Source organism: Bactrocera dorsalis, chromosome 3, assembly GCF_023373825.1.
Source record: "Bactrocera dorsalis isolate Fly_Bdor chromosome 3, ASM2337382v1, whole genome shotgun sequence".
In the NCBI taxonomy this organism is placed as follows: Eukaryota; Metazoa; Arthropoda; class Insecta; order Diptera; family Tephritidae; genus Bactrocera; species Bactrocera dorsalis.
The window spans coordinates 27,221,882-27,245,762 of NC_064305.1; the positions used below are offsets into that span (position 1 = coordinate 27,221,882).

At 41.0% G+C, this 23,881-nt stretch overlaps 2 protein-coding genes across 2 annotated transcripts in view; both read left to right on the forward strand.

Annotated features, from left to right (window-relative positions):
- Positions 1–23,881, forward strand: part of LOC125777269 (uncharacterized) — a 281,549-nt gene that overhangs the window by 76,308 nt on the left and 181,360 nt on the right. The window lies entirely within an intron of this gene.
- On the forward strand, positions 5,494–6,309 carry LOC125777510 (uncharacterized). Its single transcript, XM_049452618.1, has one exon. The coding sequence runs from the start codon at positions 5,494–5,496 to the stop codon at positions 6,307–6,309; it is 816 nt and encodes a 271-aa protein (XP_049308575.1).

The following is a 23,881-nucleotide window of genomic DNA, read 5'->3' on the forward strand; positions in this document are numbered from 1 at the left end:
AGAAAGATGCTCAGTATGCTTTGACATTTCATCATGAATAGACTTACTAACGAGCAACGCTTGCAAATCATTGAATTTTATTACCAAAATCAGTGTTCGGTTCGAAATGTGTTTTATCGACAAATTTTGTTCAGCGATGAGGCTCATTTCTGGTTGAATGGCTACGTAAATAAGCAAAATTGCCGCATTTGGGGTGAAGAGCAACCAGAAGCCGTTCAAGAACTGCCCATGCATCCCGAAAAATGCACTGTTTGGTGTGGTTTGTACGCTGGTGGAATCATTGGACCGTATTTTTTCAAAGATGCTGTTGGACGCAACGTTACGGTGAATGGCGATCGCTATCGTTCGATGCTAACAAACTTTTTGTTGCCAAAAATGGAAGAACTGAACTTGGTTGACATGTGGTTTCAACAAGATGGCGCTACATGCCACACAGCTCGCGATTCTATGGCCATTTTGAGGGAAAACTTCGGACAACAATTCATCTCAAGAAATGGACCCGTAAGTTGGCCACCAAGATCATGCGATTTAACGCCTTTAGACTATTTTTTGTGGGGCTACGTCAAGTCTAAAGTCTACAGAAATAAGCCAGCAACTATTCCAGCTTTGGAAGACAACATTTCCGAAGAAATTCGGGCTATTCCGGCCGAAATGCTCGAAAAAGTTGCCCAAAATTGGACTTTCCGAATGGACCACCTAAGACGCAGCCGCGGTCAACATTTAAATGAAATTATCTTCAAAAAGTAAATGTCATGAACCAATCTAACGTTTCAAATAAAGAACCGATGAGATTTTGCAAATTTTATGCGTTTTTTTTTTAAAAAGTTATCAAGCTCTTAAAAAAATCACCCTTTACAATGGACGTTTCGAAGTAAAGGGGTAAAGAGGAAAAAAAACAGAACAAATGGTTTTTCTGCAAAATCAATTTATTTTATTCAAAATAGTCTCCCTTCAGCTTTTTCCACGGTCCAAAGGCATTTCGAACTAGTGTTTTAGGTCGTTGGCGGGTATGGCTGCCAGTATGCCGGTGCAAGCCTTTTGAATTGCCTCTACGTCTGCATAACGCTTTTCTTTCATGGGCAAATGCATTTTTCCGAAAAGCAAGAAGTCACACGGTGCAATATACACGGAGAATGGTTAAAATGTGATTTTTGGTCAAATAATCGTCTATCGAATGTTGGATTCTGAGCAATTTTTGGTCTTCAGTCGATTTGTGCTGAGCAAACCCTGCACGCACCTTTCCTAAACCCAAATGTTCAGTCAAAATGCGATAAATCGATGTTTTGGAGATGTTAAATTCTATTTTCATGAATTTCAATGATAATTTCGGCTGATTTTTGATGAACTTACGCACAGTTACGATGGAATTTCCGGTGATCCCGAATTTTGATTGGCCCACATGTTGATCGTCATTTATGTCCTTACGACCAATTTGAAAACGATGAAACCACACGTGCACTCTGCTACGGAATAGTCAATCATCGCGATAAACTTATTTCATCTTTTCGGCAAAAGTTGAAAGATTACACAAACATACTGCCACTTAAAACGCAGTGGAAGTGAAGTTATTTTCCAACCAATGAAATGTCATGAAATGCTCACTGGACGATCGATAAAGATAGCAGATTCTAACGCAACAGTCCGCATACAGATGGCGCCACCAGGGGGCGCTAAATTAAAAAAGTTCTGTTTACTTTGGAAGGCACTTTGTATTCCAGAACTTTTAAATATACATACATAAAATCATGTCATACATATTCTTTATAAAAACGTGTTTGACCTTCGATTAAGCAGCTAAATTATAAAATTATGATCTTTATGAATTTAACATTAAATTTCCGTTACCAACTTCTCAAATCTTTCTTTTAACTTGTAGCCGTTGACCGCAAACTCCATATTGTCTAAGGTGAATTACGACGAGTGCACACTCGAGTGTTAGCTACCCGAAATAGCCAAATCCAAAATCTTATTTTGCAAAATAAAAATCATGGACAATTGAAAGTGAAGCGTGTGTAAGACTCGCTAGAGGCAAACGATACAAAGCCATGATGTGGTTACCGCAAGCATCAGACAATTGCTACGGCATCAATTGCCTCTTTCCGGTCTGTCTTATCTTGGTTCGTTGGCGCGTTGCTGAAGAAAATTTTATTATCACAATTGCACGAAATGAGTGTAAAAGCGGCAAATCAAAGCACATAAATGAAGTGAGCGTGAAAATACGCACACTCTTGAGGGGAGACAAAATTTTTAAATACGCAATTTGATTTCGTATAATGCAAAATTTAATTTAAATAATTCGCAAACGTCCGGATAAAAATTTCACTACGCAAAGGGAGTGATATAAACAAGAAAAATATTTTCGTGTTGCGTTGTCTGGTGTTGGGTTAATGGGGTCTGTACACACGTGCGTACTCTTGTATGCAAATTTATATACGCCGAATCATATACTATGTGTATGTAGATATGTGCGCTTTTAATATGCATATTTTAGCAGCTATCGTTTTAATTTATCGTTGCTTTCCTTTCGTGTAGTACTTCTTTCATACATACGCCGAAATATTGCCGCTATTTATGACATAAATATATATAATGGGTAGTCGAAAAAGTCTTTTCGCCAATAGATGTCGTTGCAGTCATATATGTCCAGTACTACCAATCACATGGTATCGCACCATACATATAGTGTTGGCAAGGTGAGATTTTATACTTAATTTAATCGCAAAAAAATTAAATTCGGGGATGTTGAAAAAAAGTTACAGCTATTCAAAAACGAGTGAAAATAATGAAGAATTTGCTATATTTTGAAATTTTTGTATAAAAAAGGGAAGAATGCCACTCAAGCCACCAAATTTGTGAAGTTTACGGAGACGATGTTCTGTCAGTTCGCGTAGCATAACAATGGTTCATTCTCTTTCGTTCTGGAAATTTCGAAGTTTCGATTTACACTGATGGAATAATGTCTCTAGCGGAAAAAGGGCAGAAAGGGATCGACCAAAATGGCAGATACCCAATATTTTGGAACTTTTAATTTTGGTTTGCTTTTTAGTTTAAGGTTTTGGAATGCCACCCATCCAAATTCCACTTCATATTTATCATATTTATGCTACTTTTGAGGTGAGTTTTCTCTGAAAATACACCGATATACCAAAACAGATCGTATTAAAACGGCTTATCAGCTATAATTTGGATTTGCTATTGAAGAAAGGAATAAAAGGTGGATGCCAAAAATATGCTGTTATAGTTGTCCCAGAATTTCAAAAGGTTGGCTTAAAGAAAGTCACAAGTCTTTTATAATAAACAAATTTAAAATTAACAATCTTTTGGCTTACATTCTCAATTGAATATTCTCTCTACTGTGACATCTTCATATAGATCATTAACAAAGAAGGTGCAGATTTCTAATATCTCAAAACAAAGCCTCCTTGAATCAGTTACGAAAAATTGAAGAAAGGAGTAGGTTCGCAGATGAGCGAGGTTATACCGGATGCCTTTATTTTATTGGGAAAACAAAAGCTGAAAACTTCTTACTTCTACTTATAGGGCTTTAGGATGCAGTACTTAAACCAACTTGAACCTTATTACCATCATAAAACTTTTTACACATTCAAAGTTGGTAATGATTTTTTATCTTATTTTAATTATTCCCTATTCATATATTCTGAATGTTATTTTTTTCATGACTTTAATTTGGAGAATAATAAGGTTTTTCCCAATTAGATTCATAGTCTGCGATTGCTTTGATTTTCTGTTAATTACAACATTCATAGAACTTTCTAAAAATGTTCCCCGAAATTATTTAAAAATTAAAAATAGTTATTTTCTCTCTACTAAATCACAAAGCACAAGTTATTCATGTTGCGATATAATTTGTGCTCATAACTACTATTCACAGTAAAAATGTTCCCACTTTATTATTGATATTTCTATCGTCTAAGTCCAAAACAATAGGAATTGATTTAAATAAAATTTATGGTAAGCTTTACTGTTCCCAAAAACTGTTCTCATTGCATTATTGATATTTCTGTATATTAAGCAAAAAGCGCATGTAACTGATTTTCCGATAAAGTGTGTGCTCAGTTTTACTATTCTCATTTCATTATTGGTATTTGTTTTGTGAATACTAAGTCAAAAAGCAAAAGTAATTAATTTTGTTATATAATTTTGCTTCTAAGTCTGTATACTAACTGAGAAAGCAAAAGTAATTCATTTTACAATAGAATTTGTGTTAAGTTTTACTGTTCCCAGGAAACTCATTGCGCTATTGACATTTTTATCAACTAATGAGAAAGCACCAGTAACTGATTTTGCTACAGAATTTGTGCTCAGTAAGAAGTAATTAATTTTGCGATATAGTGTATTCTAAGTTTTACTCTTCCCAGGAAATTGTTCTCGATGTTTAATTGACACATGCCAACTCTTTTAAGACTGTTCTCACCATCAAACTTTTCTTTATTAGCTCGATTAAATTGAGTTATTTTCCAATACAGCAATCTTTTATTCCTAAGGACCGCTAAAAACAAGAACACACAACCGCACTGGCAGAGACCTATAAAAAATTATCACTGCGCTTGTCGTGTGAATGATAAACAGCTCATTTACATTTCAAGCGTATGCAAACTATACAATAGCAGACGACAAACAGCAGATGACATACAGGCAACAAGCTTTGACATTAACACTTACAAAGGATGACGGCTAAGAGAACGAGCCGTATGGCTGGGAGAATGAGTGAGTAGTATGATGCGCTCGGTTGAATGCATTGTAAGGAGAAAAAGTCCTAAAAACTCAAAAACACAACTCATGCAAACTTACAGTTTTACCTGTACTCGTAAAACAACAGATATAATAAAATAGCATGCCACCGGAAATGAGCGCACTCAACGGGTTGAGCGGCTTGATCGCGGTTACGCTCATATCGCTAGCTAGGTATATATGCCAACCGTCAAAGCTCATGAAAGGTCATGTTGTTAAAGAAAAAAGTGAAAAATTCAAACGGAGGTGTGACAGAGCGTAACACTACTTACCATTATGTTAACTCTGTCGTGCCTTTCTACGCCGATAAACAACTGGGGAGTATTTCTTTCCTGGTGTCCATAACAGCGAACTCCGTGGGCTTGTCTCGCTTAGCAGCGTTCTGCTTACATTTCAGAAATATTGTGCAATGCTGTTATAAGTGTATTATAGTTTAAATTTGAAAAGTATGTGTGTTGGAATGTGCATCAAGAGACCCGTGCACATTTACATACATGTGGCAACACCATAAATAATAATTAGTTTTTAATTATCAATGCAACCATGCGTTTTGACATGTTGTCTCTCCTTTATTCTATTCTAAGTTTTTTAATATGTCAATCAACTATGGCAACACTGTAAATATTTTGTTGTGTCATTAAATCTTCCCTTTTCTAATAAAACTGTCAAAGAGATAGCACGCGTCTATATTGGTGACCCCAGACAAAAGAAAAAGTTATTTTTAATAGTTAAATTACGAAAATGATAAAAACGAGATCATCGGCGGATACTCATAGCGACATGGAACAGCCTCCACCGCAAAATATTCCACCACGAATTCCACTGCCGGCGATGTCGGAGGATAGTATTGAGGCTTACTTCTACTCGCTGGAGTTTTGGTTTGAAGCCTCACGTGTTTACTCTGATACAGCCAAATTCAACATAGTACTTGCAAGCGTACCTCCGGCAAAATTACTAGAGATGCGTACTCTTATTGATGATACACCAGCAACGGACAAATTTAGCTACATTCGTCGTAGAATCATCGAAAATTTCGCCGAGAGTCAACAACGCCGTCTCCAACGTGTTTTGAAAGAGCTTCCACTGGGTGACCGAAGGCCTAGCGATTTGTACAACGAAATGCGACGAACAGCAGGTACCACGCTCAGCGAGAGCATACTACACGATCTCTGGGTTAGCCGCTTGCCACCGTACGCACAAGCAGCTATCATCGCCACTAGCGTTCCAATTAGCGACAAAATTAAAATCGCTGATTCTATCACAGAATGCTTATCACTGAAGGATGGTGGACAAATTTTTGAGGTTAGAGCCGAATCGCAACCGCAGGGTGAGTTAAGTGAAATACGAAACGAAATTGCTGCTCTTTCGAAAACCGTAGGACAGTTGATGCGGAACGTTAAATCCACCGGACAGCAGCGCAGTAGACCTACGTCACGTGGGAGACCGGTAATTCAACATACGAACAATTTTTGTTGGTATCATGCAAAATTTGGTGCAAATGCCACTAAATGTCGCCAACCATGCTCGTTCACTCCAGTATCCAGTCCAAGTCAATAGGCCAGCTCGGCTAATACCATATCAGAGCCCGGCAAACACTCTGATAATTCAACAAGTCGTCGCCTTTGCATTTATGACACTTCAGCGAAAATTAGTTTTTTAATAGATTCAGGAGCGGACATATCCGTTATACCGAGGTCGACGAAATTAGCTAGAGCACGTCCATCATCTTTGTCATTGTTTGCCGCAAATGGCTCTCCCGTAGAAACATACGGTGAAGTCATGCTTAAATTAAATTTAAACCTACGCCGTGAATTTCTTTGGAAGTTCATAATCGCGGACGTTTCGCAGGGTATACTTGGTGCGGATTTCTTAAGTCATCATGGCTTGATCGTCGATTTACAAGGTCAACGTCTCGTAGACCGAAACACCCTGGTCAAAACGTCGTGTTTAGTAACACAACATAGACATCCAACAAATACATCAACTATAAATTTCACGCAAAAATTTTCGGACATTTTAAAGGAATTTTCTGACATCACATGTCCGTCACGACTTGGTTTACGTACAAACACGTCAGTAGTTCATCATATTTCAACTACTGGTCCACCTGTATGCGCACGACCACGACGCTTATCATCGGAAAAACTCGCAGCTGCACGTGCAGAATTTGAACTCCTGATCAAGCTCGGTATTTGTCGTCCTTCAAATAGCAGCTGGGCCAGTCCCTTGCATTTAGTTCGTAAAGCCGATGGTTCTTGGAGACCCTGCGGTGACTATAGGGGTTTGAATGCTAACACGATTCCTGACCGCTAACCTATACCATTCCTTCAAGACTTTTCAACAATCCTAGCAAATAAAATTATATTTTCGAAAATAGATTTGCAGAAAGCGTTTCATCAGGTGCCGATTCACCCCGATGATATCTGTAAAACCGCCATTACAACGCCGTTTGGACTTTTTGAATTTACTCATATGACGTTCGGATTAAGGAACGCTGCGCAGACGTTCCAGCGTTTAATTAACGAAGTACTTCGAGGCTTGGATTTTACATTTGCGTATTTAGATGATGTTTGCATCGCATCAAAATCGATTGATGAACACAAACAACATCTTCGTATTGTATTTAACCGTTTTCGAGATTATAATTTAACAATCAATGTTGCAAAATCGCAATTCGGAGTATCTCAACTCGATTTTTTAGGCCACTCAATTACGAAAGACGGTATTCGCCCATTGCCAAGCCGCGTCGAAGCACTAACAAATATGAAACCACCCAAGATCGCAAAAGAGCTTAAACGTTTTTTTGGCAATGCTCAACTTTTATCGGAGATTTCTTCCAAACGCCTTAGAGTTATAAGGACCCCTATTCGCCATGATTCCTGGAAATAAGAAAAACGACAGCACCATCTTAGATTGGAATGAAGATACCAAACGCCATTTCGAAGCTGCGAAAGCCCAACTAGCAAACTGTGTTATGTTAGCGCATCCACTACCTGATACAGAACTTTCATTGTGGGTAGATGCATCCGATTTTTCAGCTGGAGCAGTTTAAATCAAATGGTAAATGACAAACTTCAGCCATTAGGATTTTTCTCAAGGAAGTTTTCATCAACTGAAATGCGATACAGTACGTATGACCGTGAGTTAACCGCGCTATACAGCGCCGTTATATGTTAGAAGGTCGTAACTGCCACATTTACAATGACCATAAGCCACTTATATTCGCATTCCGACAACAACTGCATAAGGCTTCAGATCGTCAAGTTCGGCAATTGGATTTCATATCGCAAATCACTACTGATATTCGACATGTCCAAGGTAAAAGAAACGTAACTGCTGATCTATTATCGCGAATTCAATCACTTACGACCGCCATTATTGACTACGACGCCGTCGCCGTGGACCAAGAGAACGATGAAGAGCTACTAGCACACCTAAATGGCAGCATTCGACACTCACTAAAATTAAAATCCTTTGTTTTACCTCCAAGTACTAAAAAGGTTTTTTGTGATATATCCACAGGACGTATTTTGTAACATCAAAATTTGTAACATCAAAATTTCGACAAACTTTTCTACGGGCTACACACAATCTGTCGCACCCCGGCTCGCGCGCTACTGTCAAGATGATGGTCGACAGATTCGTTTGGCCAGGCATTGCGAAGGATAGTAGAACCTTTGCTAGATGTTGCATACAGTGCCAACGGTCTAAAGTCATTCGACACAACAAGAGCTTATTCCAACGCAGAATAAATCCCAGTAGCCGATTCGGACATTTGCATATTGACATTGTCGGTCCGTTTCCAATATCGGATGGCATATTGCTTAACCATAATCGATCGATTTACGCGATGACCAGATGCCATTCCGATTCCCAACATGACAGATCCAGTTGCAGCAAAGGCCTTGCAAACTGGCTGAATTTCCCGTTTTGGAGTACCCATCGACATAACGTCGGATCTTGGTCGTCAATTCGAAAGCGCCATATTTAAACAACTGCTAAACTAAATATTGGGAGTGACCCATTTAAGAACAACGCCGTATCATCCACAATGTAATGGACTAATAGAACGATGGCATCGCACATTAAAGTCTGCCGTTTTATGTCATAAAGTGGATCAGTGGACGACCTCTTTACCTCTTATATTACTTGGACTGCGTTCAACATTTAAAGACGACATCGGGTCCACTCCTTTTGAATTGGTATATGGAACATTATTACGGTTACCTTCAGAACTTTACATCGAACAACCCAGCAACCAGAACAAAACAGAAATCTTAGTGGAACTTCGCCGTGTTATGCGAGATCTGCGTCCTAATAGTACAGCTTGGCACACTAACCAAATAGTGTTCGTTCATGGCGATCTCAAGTCTTGTGATCATGTCTTCATCCGCGATGATTCAGTCAGACCGTCACTATCAGCACCTTATATGGGACCCTACAAAGTTTTGAGCCGCTCACCTAAGTATTTCGAAGTGGAAATAAAGGAGAAGAAAGTTAAAGTTTCCATCGATCGTCTAAAGCCAGTTTTCATCACACCACCTACGACTCTCTAGGAGGAGGGTACTGTGGCAACACCATAAATAATAATTAGTTTTTAATTATCAATGCAACCATGCGTTTTGACATGTTGTCTCTCCTTTATTCTATTCTAAGTTTTTTAATATGTCAATCAACTATGGCAACACTGTAAATATTTTGTTGTGTCATTAAATCTTCCCTTTTCTAATAAAACTGTCAAAGAGATAGCACGCGTCTATATAGCCATATATACAGAATGACCGAGCAACGCCTGCTGACCTCGTCTCGGCATGGCAAGCAAATATTTCAAGTGACTGTGCATAATTTGGTTAACAATCAATAGTTCTTTTAAATCATTCTCAATATTTCAGCAACAGGAATTTGATTTCGCGCACAAAATTTAATGGAACTTTTTTGTTGAATAATTTCAGTCATATTAAAAATCGCCGAATGCAGAAAGACAAGCGTATACTAAATACCAATGATTATTTCGATGTGACATTTGGCACTGATGTCACTGACAGTCACACCAATCTGCAAAACAAGATATGGTTTTTACGAGAAATTTAAATTAAAAAGTCGTATTATTTTATGCTCACAGTAGCCACAAACTCATCTCGTCGCGCTGATCATTACTGCAAATCTTCTCCTACTTTACTGGTGTAGGCACCGCTTAAGCGATTATAGCCGAGTTAACAACAGCGCGCCAGTTCTTTCTTCTTTCCGCTACGTGGCGCCAATTGGATATTCCAAGCGAAACCAGGTCTTTCTCCACTTGGTCCTTCCAACTGAGTGGAGGTCTTCCTCTTCCTCTGCTTCCTCCGGTGGGTACTGCGTCGAATACTTTCAGGGCTGCAGTGTTTTCGCCCATTCGAACAACACGACCTAGCCAGTGTAGCCACTGGCTCTTAATTCGCTGGACTATGTCAATGTCGTCATATACCTCATACACTCATCGTTCCATCGAATGTGATATTCACCGTTGCCAATGCGCAGAGGACCATAATTCTTCCGCAGAACCTTTCTCTCGAAAGCTCGTAAGGTCGACTAATCAGTTGTTGTCATCAGGACGGGAATTATGAGTGACTTATAAAGTTTGGTTTTTGTTCGTCGGGAGAGGACTTTACTTCTCAATTTCCTACACAGTACGAAGTGGCAAGAGTTGTCCTGCGGTGAATTTCCAGGCTAATATTGTTGGTGGTGTTTATACTGGTACTATAGACGAAATTATCTATAACTTCAAGTCTTTCCCTCGTTCACTGCCAGACCCATTTGCTTTGCTTCCTTGTCCGGTCTAAAGAAAGCGGAACTAATGATGGGTTGAGGCCGATGATATCAATATCATAGGCATACGCCAGCAGCTATACACTCTTACAAAATATTGTAACTGCTCGATTAAGTTCTGCAGCTTGAATTATTTCCTCCGGCAGTAGATTGAGGAAGTAGCACATTAGAGAGTCGCCTAGTCTGAACGGCTCCGAGAGGTCCTTATCGTTCCTGACGAAGTTTTTGGTATTGCTCAACGTCTGTTTACACAGCCATACTAGTTTTTCGGGGATACCAAATACAGACATCGTGGCACAAAGTCAGCTCTTTTTCGTGCTGTCCAAAGCTGATTTGAAATCGACGAAGAGGGGGTGTGTGTCGATTCTTCTTTCAGGGACCTTTTCAAAGATTTGGTCGGTTATTGTTTTGCCAGGTCTTAAGACACGCTGATAGGGTCCAATCATTTAATCTTTTATACAATACGCTCGATAGGACCTTATACGCGATGTTGAAGAGGCTTATCTCACGGTAGTTGGCGCAGATTATGATGTTTTCCATTTTGTGGGTTGGGCAGAGAACACTCAAATTCCAATTCATCTGGTAATCCATCGGCCCCGCAGCTTTGTTTTCCCTCAGGCGGGTAATTGCTATTCGAACTTTTTCACGGTCGGGCAATGGAACGTCTGCTCGACGTTGAACTTTCTTTGTGTTTGTTGGCGTGCGTTTTTTGTCGCACAGAGGCGGGTGCGAATCTTGGCTGCAACAAGATAGGGTCCGAATCGACGTTAGGACCTCGGAGCGTACGCATGTCTAGAACACTGGAGACGTGCCTTCCGTCTATCACAACATGATCGATCTGGTTGGTGGATTTTCGATCCGGAGACAGCCAGGTAGCTTGACGTATTTTTTTGTGCTAGAACCTGGTACTACAGATAACCATATTTCGGGCCCCGGCGAAGTTGATCAGCCTCAACCCTCTGGAGGATCTTGCGCCAAAGATACCTACTTTGCTGACCAATGTCGGTAAAGTCGCCAAGCGCGATTTTGACATCGTGGCGGGGGCAGCACTCATAGATGCGCTCCAAACGCTCATAGAAGGCATCTTTGGTCACATCGACCTTCTCTTCCGTCGGGGTGTGGGCGCAAATCAGTGATAGGTTAAAGAACTTCGCTTTAATACGGATTTTGGCTAGACGTTCCTTCACCGGAGTGAATGGTAGTACTCGGCAACGGAGTCTCTCTCCCACCACGAATCCCACACAAAATTTGCGTTCCTTTATAAGGCCACTGTAGTAAATGCCACAAGGACCTACTTGTCTCAGTCCTAGTCCTGCCAGCTGGGCAGCGGCACCTTCCCAATTAAGGGACCGGACATTCCAAGTGCATCCTCTCAAATCATAATCCTTGTTTCGTTTGCTGTGGTCAAAACTCATCCAAGGCAGTTGGAATCTTTTCATTAGGGGCGTTTTTTACGTGGCGGGTCCCAAACCCAGGGCACAACCCCGCGGAGGGGATGTTTCGCCTTCTCACTTTGGCTCGCCTTCAAAAGAGTTTTCTTAGGCTAATAGAAAACTGCCATCGAGATGTTTTCACCGGCCCATAAACTTTACTAAACCGTTGCTTTTTCTGGATGAAATGGCAGTTCTTGAATCTCTGCAGGTTGCTCTTCGTTCCATGCGTCAATTTTGCATGTTTACAAATCCAAACTGAAAAAAATTGGCTCGTAAACTTGAGGTCTTCTTGGAACTTTTCAAGAGACCATAGAGCAAAGCGACGTCGATAGGGAAGGTCAAGTGGCTTCAGTGGCTGCACAAGCTGTATTTTTTATGCTTTCATTTGAAGATCTCGACGTAAAATGAGCCAAGTCGTTCCATACGTCAGTCTGAGTTGTTGCGAACGGGACCGAATCGACTCTCCATGGTCTTCGTGTACACTCACATACGGTTGCTATGTTTTCTTCACTGCGTGCGGAGTATAGTCTATTCGGTCGAATATAATGCAATAATGAATGCTGGCTCCCAAGATAGGTGATGTTGTTGCGAATAATACGCTTAGTAGGCCAATTATGTTGACCATAAGTTGAGCGAAGCGGGAGTTATAGTACATCTAAGGTTACTTCAAATGACGGTACAGCCACTCATTGGAGCAGACTTGAGTTGCTGATCTCATGGGGAGCTAGTCCGATTCTGGGCATCAAAGTGTTTGCTGGTATATTTATTTGCCTCAGTAACTGCTCCTTATTTAAGTAGTGACCTTAGCCAACTTCTAAACTGTAACTCGCGCGAAACACATTCTTTACAGAAAATTAGTTTTCGTAATAAAGTTAAACAACAAACGTTGTTCAAACGTAAGTCTTTCCATGTTGAAATGTCAAGTAATGTTGAACAAAAAAACATGAAAACTTAACACGACTCACGTGTGATCTGTCAAGAAGAGGCTTTTAAAAAAATCCAAGTAGAAATGGATGTCCCATTATATATATATGTAAGTCAGCTAAAGCGTTTTGACAAAAACTGTAACTAATTGAAGTTTTCCAAGAAAGTCGGGTGTATACATTAACTCGACTCTGATTTTTTTATATTTTTAAATTTATTGTGGTTATGTGATAGGAGTCTACTTTTTTGTTTTAAGCTCAAGTAAATTTGATTTTGACGATTTTCAGCAATTTCAGTTTTAGTTTTACCAAAATTGTTAAAATTTCGTCATGTGTTCTCCATAGTTACAGTATATTATATACACTAGTAAACAGGAACTACTTTCGATTTTTTGTATACGTTTTCTTGCTTTTCTATGCTTTTATGCACACAAAAATATTTGAAGTTTTCTGCATAAAATGCGAACGTTGGTGGCTTTTATGGCTCTATGTGTTGTTTGCACTCCTTCCTTTCTTATTTGTTTACTATTCTCCTTGGCCTCAACCACATATTTGTTTGCAAACATATTTTTGTGCTTTCATATGCATATGGATTCAAAGGATTGTTTGCTGCGGAAGAGTTTTACCCAAGCGCTTATGAGTGTTGGCCTTTGTGCTCGTGCATACACCATACCAATAAAATGGCAGTCGGGCAACAAACAACGTGCGCGACTTAACTATTTCGGAATTTATTACCATTTGGGATTTAGCGGAATTTTGTAGATATGTTTAGCATTATACAAACACACAAACATATACTCATGCGTGCACAATGCATTTGCACTTACCATTCGGCATTGCAACAACTATTGTTTCGGTATGCTTGTTGATGTTTTTGTTGTTAACACAAAGGCATTTCCAACGTTGATGCCAAGGCGTTTTATGAGCGAACGTTTGCCGCATGCATTTAAAGCTATCCTTATATGTGCGTGTGTGTTTGTGTACTTGTATTTTTGTAAGCGATCGAGCTTTGGTAAGCTGCCGAGAAATCTCGGTGTAAGGTGTGAAAAATAAAAGGATTTATTGCGTTCTTATACGTAAACGTGGTCAGAATACCACAATAACAAACGCATTGCTGCCACATATACATACAAATAAACAAACGTACAAACATCCATACAGCTGCTGATGTTGTTGATATGGTAGTTTTTGTAGTTGTTGTTTCTATATTTGCGGTTGTTTTTGTTATTGCTACTTTTCTTGTTTTTTCGTCCGGCGCACACTTGATGCCGACGCTCCTAAACTACAAATTGCTGAGATTGCATTTGCTACTTACTGCACACGTGGCATGCAACATGCGGCCGAATTTTGGAATACGACTGTATATGGCAATTCACTTAAGCCGCTGGCTGTTGAAAACTACAGTCCATACTTTCTCTTCTCGTTCTTCTCCTCCTCAAACGTTCACTTTTTGTTCACGTTTGTTGTTGGTTCTGTTCTGATTCTACTCCGAATTCAAAAAAAATATTATTTTGTTGTTGTGATTACATAAAAGGTGTAAAATTGTCGTGAATCTCCATCTGACAGTGTTGCAATTTATTGGTCAATATGGATTACGTCTACTAATGGCTTGCCGCCGTTGTAGTTATTGTTGCTGTTGCATTAGAACCCATATAATCGTACTCGTACACTACGACAATGACGTTTCAACAATGGATTACAAGCAAGAGCTGATTAACTATTGCAGGGAGATTTGTACAAATCTAAGCACAGAGCACACACATATACACATGCATGCGCTCCGAGATATTAACAATACAAAATGTATGGCGCCTAAAAGTAAGTTTCTCTTATGTAATTTTTGTGCGCATAGGAATAATTCGGACTTTTTTGGGTAAAAATTTCTCATGTCTCATATTTCTTTTGTGGTTAGGAAATTGCATTTCCATAAATCTTTTGAAAATAGCAAGAGCAAAAAATTACAAGTGAAAAACATGTTATAAATTATAGAGCAAAATGGTTTTGTTGATGCTATGGAGTTTTAATTTCCCGGCGTGTGTGTGTATTGGCTGAGGGCGGATTTTTCATTCAGTTTTGAATTTTACTTTTGTATATTTTTTAAATATACATTTTAATCCTTTTTTAACCTGAATGGGATATATCAATTTAGCCACGAAGTTTGTAACACTCAGAACAAAACTTCGAAGGAAAAATATATAAGTGATCAGCTTGACGAGCTGAGTCGATTTAGCTTTGTCGCTCTGTCCTAGTCCTCCATCGATCTTACATTATGCTTCCGTCCCTTTCCCACCAACAAATTGCTCATTTGACGCAACTGCCGCGCGACGCATATAGGTGCCATGCAAACTGTACGGTTTAACATTTGTTCCTGTTTTTTAATCTTTCAAGAGTTGACCAAAAGATCCAATAGTATTAAATTACTTCGACACATACATACGCACGTATTATTTATTACATATGCAGAGTGGTCTTGGCTTCTCAGTGGGGCCAGACTTTTCAGCTGGGGGGGTCGTCAGGTCGCGGATAGCCGGACGGCCTGTAGTAGCAGGTTAGTTGCGAAATAAGCCACGACGAATAAGCAATCCCCGACGAGGAGCGGCAGGAGTGGAGGTTGCGGTATAAAAGCTAGCTAAGCCGATGAAACTCCTGCGACAGAGGCGAGCCGATACCGCCTCTCAAAAAATAGGTGTCCCCCCCATCATACACGGGCATGGTGGGTAATATAAAAAATCCAGGTCAGCGTCTGTTCACCATGTTAGGTGCGGCTGTTAGTTTTTCTTTGACCGATGTACATCACGGCGCACTGGGAGTCCCTTTAAATCTTTCCAGCGACCTCTCTGCTGCCAAGATGGATAGGGGGATGTGAGCTAGCTCTGCCGAGGTAGCGAGGTACTCATTAGTAACCAGCCCCTTCGGGCTCTGGTCAAGGAGTGTGCATTGGGCGCAAGATTAGTAGTCTGCATTGCCCCGGGCGAGCTCTGGTCCGTCCGTGTTTTCCGGGACCAGTAAAGCGAAGAACAGGCCTCAGGGAACTAGGGTAGGTGCATAGCCACCGAGGGTACACCCGCTCCTGTTTATTTCGGCCCGCCCCCCCCTACACACGATGCGCTGGTATAATAGAAAGGAATGGATTTGTACATGAGAAAAAACAACAAGTTAAACGACAGCAGAAGTGGCAGCAACAGAAGCAGTAACATCTATGCTACTATACTGAGCAATGACGCGGGAAACCCAAAAGACCCGAATAATACCAAAGCGGCAGGAACTGACTTGCAAAGGACACCTGTAATGGAAATAGATCCATTCAAGCGGTCATCGCGACTTAGTAGATCCCCAATAAAGCTGCTAAGTGTAGAAAAACCGACGCGAACAAGATCGTCGCCACCGGCGCTGCAAGACAACACACCGCAAGCGAAAGCAGTAAAACCTCGCGGCGACTACATGACGGAGCTTGGCGAAGAAATTAAGAAGATGATAGATTTGATGCGCCCACCGCATCGAACAATTAACAACAACCTTAGGGACCTCGTTGGCAATATAACGAAGATCTACGAAAAAGCCTTAGAGGAATACCAGAAGAGCAAGGAAGCAAGACGAAATATTTTAAATATGCCCGTAACAACGGAGATAACGCCTAAAAGGCCTCGTGAGAAAAAACAGGCAAAAAGACAGACTCCTCCAAAAAAGAATAAAACCACCCATGGAGAAGAACCAAACAAGGCAAAAAATAACGAGGAAAAAGTAAATTCGTTAACCTCAAATAACAATGGAAAGGTACAGGGAAAACAAGATGGCTGGACGGAAATAAAAAAGAACAAGTAAGGAAGGGCTAAGTTCGGGTGTCACCGAACATTTTATACTCTCGCATGATAAAGTGATAATCGAGATTTCATTATCCGTCATTTACATATTTTTTTATTTTGCTATAAAATTAATTAGAATTAAATTCTGAGAGATTTGCCGATATTTTTGGTGAAAAATTAGGTTAGGTTAGGTTAGGCACTGTGTTCTTCGTGTTCGATATCAGGGACCTTGAAAAGCTATAGTCCGATCACGACAATTTTTCCACAAGGGATACCTCAGCTCATATACCGTATTTGTGTAAAGTTTTATTCCGCTATCATCATTGGTTCCTAATGTATATATTATACAGAGAAGGCATCAGATGGAATTCAAAATAGCGTTATATGGGAAGAAGGCGTGGTTGAGAACCGATTTCGCCCATATTTAGTATATGTCATCAGGGTGTTAAAAAAATATTATATACCGAATTTCATTGAAATCGGTTGAGTAGTTCCTGAGTTATGGTTTTTGGTCCATAAGTGGGCGACGCCACGCCCATTTTTAATTTTTAAAAAAAGTCTGGATGCAGCTTCCTTCTGCCATTTCTTCCGTAAAATTTTGTGTTTCTGACGTTTTTTGTTAGTCGGTTAACGCACTTTTAGTGATTTTCAACATAACCTTTGTATGGGAGGTGGGCGATGTTATTATTCGATTTATTCCATTTTTGAACTGTTTATGGAAATGCCTGAGGAAAACGATTCTGTAGAGTTTGGTTGACATAGCTATAGTAGTTTTCGAGATATGTACAATAAACTTTTTAGGGGCGGGGCTACGCCCACTTTTCCAAAAAAATTCCGTCAAAATATGCGCCTCCTTAATGCGATACTTTGTGCCAAATTTCACTTTAATATCTTTATTTATGGCTTAGTTATGACACTTTATAAGTTTTCGGTTTCCGCCATTTTGTGGGCGTGGCAGTAGGCCGATTTTGCCCATCTTCGAACCTGACCTTCTTATGGAGCCAAGAAATACGTGTACCAAGTTTCATCATGATATCTCAATTTTTACTCAATTTACAGCTTGGACGGACGGACGGACAGACAGACATCCGGATTTCAACTCTACTCGTTACCCTGATCACTTTGGTATATATAACCCTATATCTGACTCTTTTAGTTTTAGGACTTACAAACAACCGTTATGTGAACAAAACTATAATACTCTCTTTAGGTACTTTGTTGCGAGAGTATAAAAAGAGAGTATAAAAAGAGCGAACTGGTAACATGACATACAGCGATATTTTAAGAGCTGTTAAAAAAGAAGATGCCCTGCAGAAACTGGGGGAAAGTGCAACCCGGATAAGAAAGACGGCCAAAGGTGAAATTCTAATGGAACTGAAGAGCGCGCAGATGGAAAACACTGCTGACTACACCAGCGAAATAGGCAAAGTGCTTGGAGATCAAGCCAAAATTAAAGGCCTAACGAGTGAGACCACTGTGGAAATCTGGGATTTGGATGAAATAACCGGAGAGGAAGACATTGCCAATGCTATTCGTACGCAAATAGGAAAACTGGAGGAGTTTGATAAAGGCTCAATCAGAACCATTAGGGCGTCATACGCAGGTACTCAAACAGCCGTAATAAACCTCCCAGCCTTACAGGCTAGGCTACTTGTTGAAGCCAAAAATTAAAATAGGATGGGTGGTGTTCAGAATTAGGGAGAAACCAAACCTTAAAAAATGCTTCCGATGTTTGGAATATGGCCACCTGGCGAGAACCTGCAAAAACACAGATGATAGGAGTCAGTGCTGCCTCAAATGTGCAAAGACATGCAGCAAGGAGCCGTCTTGCAGTGCATGTATAAAATATGGAAAAGAGAAATCTGACCATCAGATAGGCAGCAAGAAATGTCCTCTCTACCAAGAAGCGTGCAAAAGAGCCAAAATATGAGAGTCCTACAGCTCAACCTCAACCACTGCAAAGCAGCTCAAGACCTACTTACGCATACAGTGTTTGAGCAGAAAATCGACGTGGCAATAGTCTGCGAACAATATAAAAACATTAGCGCAGCAACGTGGACCTCCGATCTAACTAGCAAAGCAGCCATTTGTGCCTGTGGAGAAAACGTGTATCAGGAAAAACCATTAACAGGACAAGTCTATTACACGCGGGCAAAAATCTGCGGAATAAACTTTTATAGTTGCTCCATCCCGCAAAGCATCGCACAGGATGAATATGCAAGAATCATCGATAACCTAGTACGAGAAGTGTCGAACACCACAGTGAACATAGTGGCAGGTGACTTCAATGCATGGGCAGTGGAGTGGGGCAGCGCGTACACAAACAGACGAGGAGAAATCCTCTGAAGGCTTTTTCGGTACTGAACACCGTCTTGCTGAACATTGGTAACAGAAATACGTTCGAAAAAACGGCCGCGGCTCTGTGATCGATATTACGTTCGCTAGTAGCTCTCTAGTGCGGTCGTGTACATGGCAAGTCAGCGACTTGTACACACACAGTGACCACTTAGCAATCCTGCTTGAAATCGGCAAAACGCACAAAATGCCTAAGGCTCGTAAAAATGTTCAAACCAGAGGCTGGAAAGCCGAAACACTTGATGAGGATATCTACAAATTAATGTTAGATGACAATCCGAACTACGCTATGGACATAGAACAGAAGGCTGAATGTCTAGTTAAACATGTCAGTAAAGCCTGCGATGCCGCTATGTGTAGGAAAAAACAAGGCACAACCCGCATACTGGTGGAATGATACTATTGAAGCCCTGAGAAGTGAATGCGACAAAGCTAGGCGCCAGTGTCAAAGGGGACGACAAGCGGCAGATTTTACAATGTTAAACGAGCGCTTAAAGCGAAAGCGAAATGAAGAAATCAATAAAGAAGAACAAAGCCTGTTGTTTTAAAGAACTATGCAACAAGATCTCCCCCGTGGGGAGATGCATACAAAATCCTCATGTCAAAGTTTAAAGACCATAAAGGACAACCGCCTACATGCTCTAGACTATTAAAGACGGTTGCCCAAACGCTTTTTGCGACGCAATTGCTACAAAGGCAGCAAATAAAAGAAGCTACAAACGCAGCAGAGAGATTCGAAAATACAAAAGCACCAGGCTTAGATGGCATACCGAATAAGGCCCTAAAACTCGCTATTAACTATAAGCCCACCCCATTTACGGAAGTCTATATGCAATGCTTACGGGAGGGAGTATTCCCTAAGATTTGGAAAAAGCAGCGGCTAGTGCTTATACAAAAGCCAAATAAACCAGCAGGAGAGCCAGGCTTCTACCGACCACTATGTAGGTTGGACACAATGAGTAAAATACTGGAGCGTATAATCTGTGCGCGGCTAGAGCAACATCTAGAAAGACAGCCACCGGGATTAGCTGAAAACCAGTATGGCTTTCGAAGGCACAGGTCGACAATAGACGCCATAGTGGCAAAAGAAATAAGACATGTAGAGTATCTATGCAACCACGTGGCGATAAAAATAAAAGAATGGCTCACAAAGGCAAAGCTCCAGTTAGCAGGCCAAAAAACTGAAGCGGTACTAATAACGAGTAGAAAAAAGTTAGAGGCGACTACGCTCAACATCGACGGATACAATATCCCAACGCAACAATCGTTGAAATACCTGGGGGTAATTATTGACGCGAGGCTAAATTATCGGACCCACATCGCAAAAGCCTGCGAGAAAGCGGCAAAGGTGACGGCTGCACTAACCCGAATCATGGTCAACAAAGGTGGACCTAGTCAAAATAGACGTGCTCTTCTGGCAAAAGTTAGCTAGTCAGTACTGATGTACGCCGCACCCATATGGGGACCAGCATTGCTGAATAAAACATATGCGAATACGGCAAAAGCAGTAGTTCGGCTAAGTGCAATCAGGGTAGCTTGCGCCTTCCGGACTGTGTCGCACGAAGCGGCTGGAATTATTTCAGGTATCATGCCTCCAGATATTATGGCGATGGAGCTAAAAAGAATTTACGACAAAACAAAAAACGCGGGCAGACGACTAAATAAACAAGAGAAGCAACAAGAAAGACAAACCAGCCTTAATGAGTGGCAGAAACGATGGGACGAAACAACCAAAGGTAGATGGACACACACGTTGATCAGAAACGTGCAGGAATGGGTAGAGAGAAACCACGGAGAAACTGACTACTACATGACGCAGTTCCTGACTGGGCACGGCCGCTTCAGAGAATATTTACACAAATATGGACATGACGATGGGTTTAACTGCTCTTTTTGCGGAAACGAGAATGAGAACGCGTGGCACATTTTCTTTCTGTGCCCCCGTTATAAAGATGAAAGAGAGGAGCTAGAGAAACTTCTCTCAGAGCGGCTAACCCCTGAAAATATTGTACCACACATGTTACGTTCTCAGCAGGTGTGGAAGTTTGTTAGAGAATGGAGCGCGACAGTCCTAGTAGAGCTTAGAAGGAAGGAATGGCAAAGAAATAGCGAAAGACGAGCGATCAACTTGGAGCTGGAAAATCAGTACAAAGAGAGCCAACTGGCTAAAGCTATCCTTGCGAAGAAATGCCTAGTGGCGGTCCCGCAAGGAAATAAATAGCGTGAGGAGACGGAGTTAGGGTTTAGTACGTAGGCGTCCTACTCCGCAGGTTCCGCTCTTGGTAACAATGGCGGCACATGCGCGAGTAGGATGAATCGTGCATGCCATCCGAAACAAGACAGTATCTTTCGAAGATTCCCCCTCCGGCAACAAAAAAAAAAAAAAAAAACAAAAAATATGCAGAGTGGCGCTTTCGTCCGCGGAGGTCACCCATCTCACAGACTGTGCATAAACACACATTTATGCGGCTGGGCGGCAGCTACTAATGCATACTATGTACATGTTGTAAATAAAACAAAAATTAATTACATATACTCGAATAAATACACACGTTTGCGCTGAAGGGTCATACAAGGTAAGCAGCAAATGCACTCGCCGTAAACAGCGTTACGTTGGTAGTTGGTTGTTGGCAGTTGAAGGTAGTTATTTGTTTATTAATAAGGAAACGTTAACTTAATTTTCCAGAACTTGCAAACTCACAGCAACATAATTCAGTCAACGGCTTGCTGTTATGAAAGTAATTTCGTTGTTTATGCGCAGTTGCAAGGTCATGGCAATGCGAAGTGGCACCAGCACTGGTTTGGCTGCAAATGTAATTATCCGCACACAAGTTGCAAGTGAATTGAGGCCAACAGCAAAATCACCTAAAAACTTGACAAAACTAACATATGCGGAGAAGCAGAGTAAAAGATTCGCTATGCGAAACATACAAACTGTTGCGCAATAAGCATTAAAGTCACGGTTAGTTGACTTTTCGCAAAATTAGCCACATCGATTTACATTTAATATATTAATATATAATAGATTTTCATTCATTCTTAACATGGGGATTAGCTTTTCTCAACATAACATTTAATTTTTTATCTCAATATCAGAATTTAAAATATAAATTGTTTGAAATTGTAAGTTGACAGCCAATGTCAAAATGTCTCTGTAGAGTAGTGAACATGGTGGCTCTCTGCGAGCTCTAATAGAAATAGTAGAACACGAAATAGTTCTACTGGCGTAGACAAAACTTAAGCGATTATAGCTGAGTGAACAATAGCGGGCCAGTCGTTTCTTCTCTTCGCAACGTGGCGCCAATTGGATATTCCAAGCGAAGCCAGGTCCTTCTCTACTTGGTCCTTCCCCCGGCGGGTACTGCGCCGAATACTTTCAGAGCTGGAGTGTTTTCGTCCATTCGAACAACATGATCTAGCCAGCGTAGCCGCTGTCTTTCAATTCGCTGAACTATGTCAATGTCGTCGCATATCTCATACAGCTCATCGTCCTATTGGATACGATATTCACCGTGACCAACGCGCAAATTACCATAAATCTTTCGCAGAACCTTTCTCGCGTAAACTCGTAACGTCTACTCACCAGTTCTTGTCATCGTCCAAGCCTCTGCACCATATAGCAGGACGAGAATTATGGGTGACTCATATAATTTGGCTTTTGTTCGTCGAGAGAGGACTTTGCTTCTCAATTGACGGACTGAGTACCGAAGCAGCACCTGTTGGCAAGAGTTATCCTTCGTTGGATTCCTAGGCTGACATTGTTGGTGGTGTTTACGCTAGTTCCAAGATAGACGAAATTATCTACAACTTCAAAGTTATGACTGTCAACAGTGACGTGAGTGCCAAGTCGCGAGTGCGACGACTTTTTGTTTGATGACAGGAGATATTTTGTCTTGCCTTCGTTCACTGCCAGACCCATTTGCTTTGCTTCTTTGTCCAGTCTGGAGAAAGCAGAACTTCTCCAGCAGCTGATTAAGGAAGTCACACGATAGGGAGTCGCCTTGTCTGAAACCTTGTTTGGTATCGAACGGCTCGGAGGGGTCCTTTCCGATCCTGATGGAGCTTTTGGTATTGCTCAACGTCCGTTTACACAGCCGTATTAGTTTTGAAAGGATACCAACTTCAGACATCGCGGTATAAAGGTAGCTCCTTTTCGTGCTGTTGAAAGCTGTTTTGAAAGCGACGAAAAGGTAGTGTATGTCGATTCTCTTTTTACAGTTCTTTTTCAAGATTTGGTGCATGGTGAATATCTGGTCGGTGCTTGATATGCCAGGTCTAAAGCCACACTGATAAGGTCCAATCAGTTTGTTGACGGTGGGCTTTAATCTTTCACACAATACGCTCGATAGAGCCTTATATGCGATGTTGAGGAGGCTAATCCCACGGTAGTTGGCGCAGATTGTGGGGTCTCCTTTTTTATGGATTGGGCAGAGCACACTTAGATTCCAATCGTTGGGCATGCTTTCGTCCGACCATATTCTACAAAGAAGCCGATGCATGTTCCTTATCAGTTCTTCGCCGCCGTGTTTGAATAGCTCGCCCGGCAATTCATCGGCGCCCGCCGCTTTTTTGTTCTTCAGGGTAATTGCTATTTGAACTTCTTCGTGGTCGGGCAATGGAACGTCGGATCCATCGTCATCGATTGGGGAATCGGGTTCACTTTCTCCTGGCGTTGTATTTTCACTGCCATTCAGCAGGCTGGAGAAGTGTTCCCTCCATAATTTTAGTATGCTTTGGGCATCGATCACCAGATCACCTTTGGGCGGTTCTACAAGAGTATGCTGCGGTCTCGAAACCTTCTGTTAGCCGC

What these genes read in the sequence shown, in the direction of transcription:
- LOC125777510 (XM_049452618.1), top strand. Translation starts at nt 5,494, where the DNA reads ATGATAAAAACGAGATCATCGGCGGATACTCATAGCGACATGGAACAG.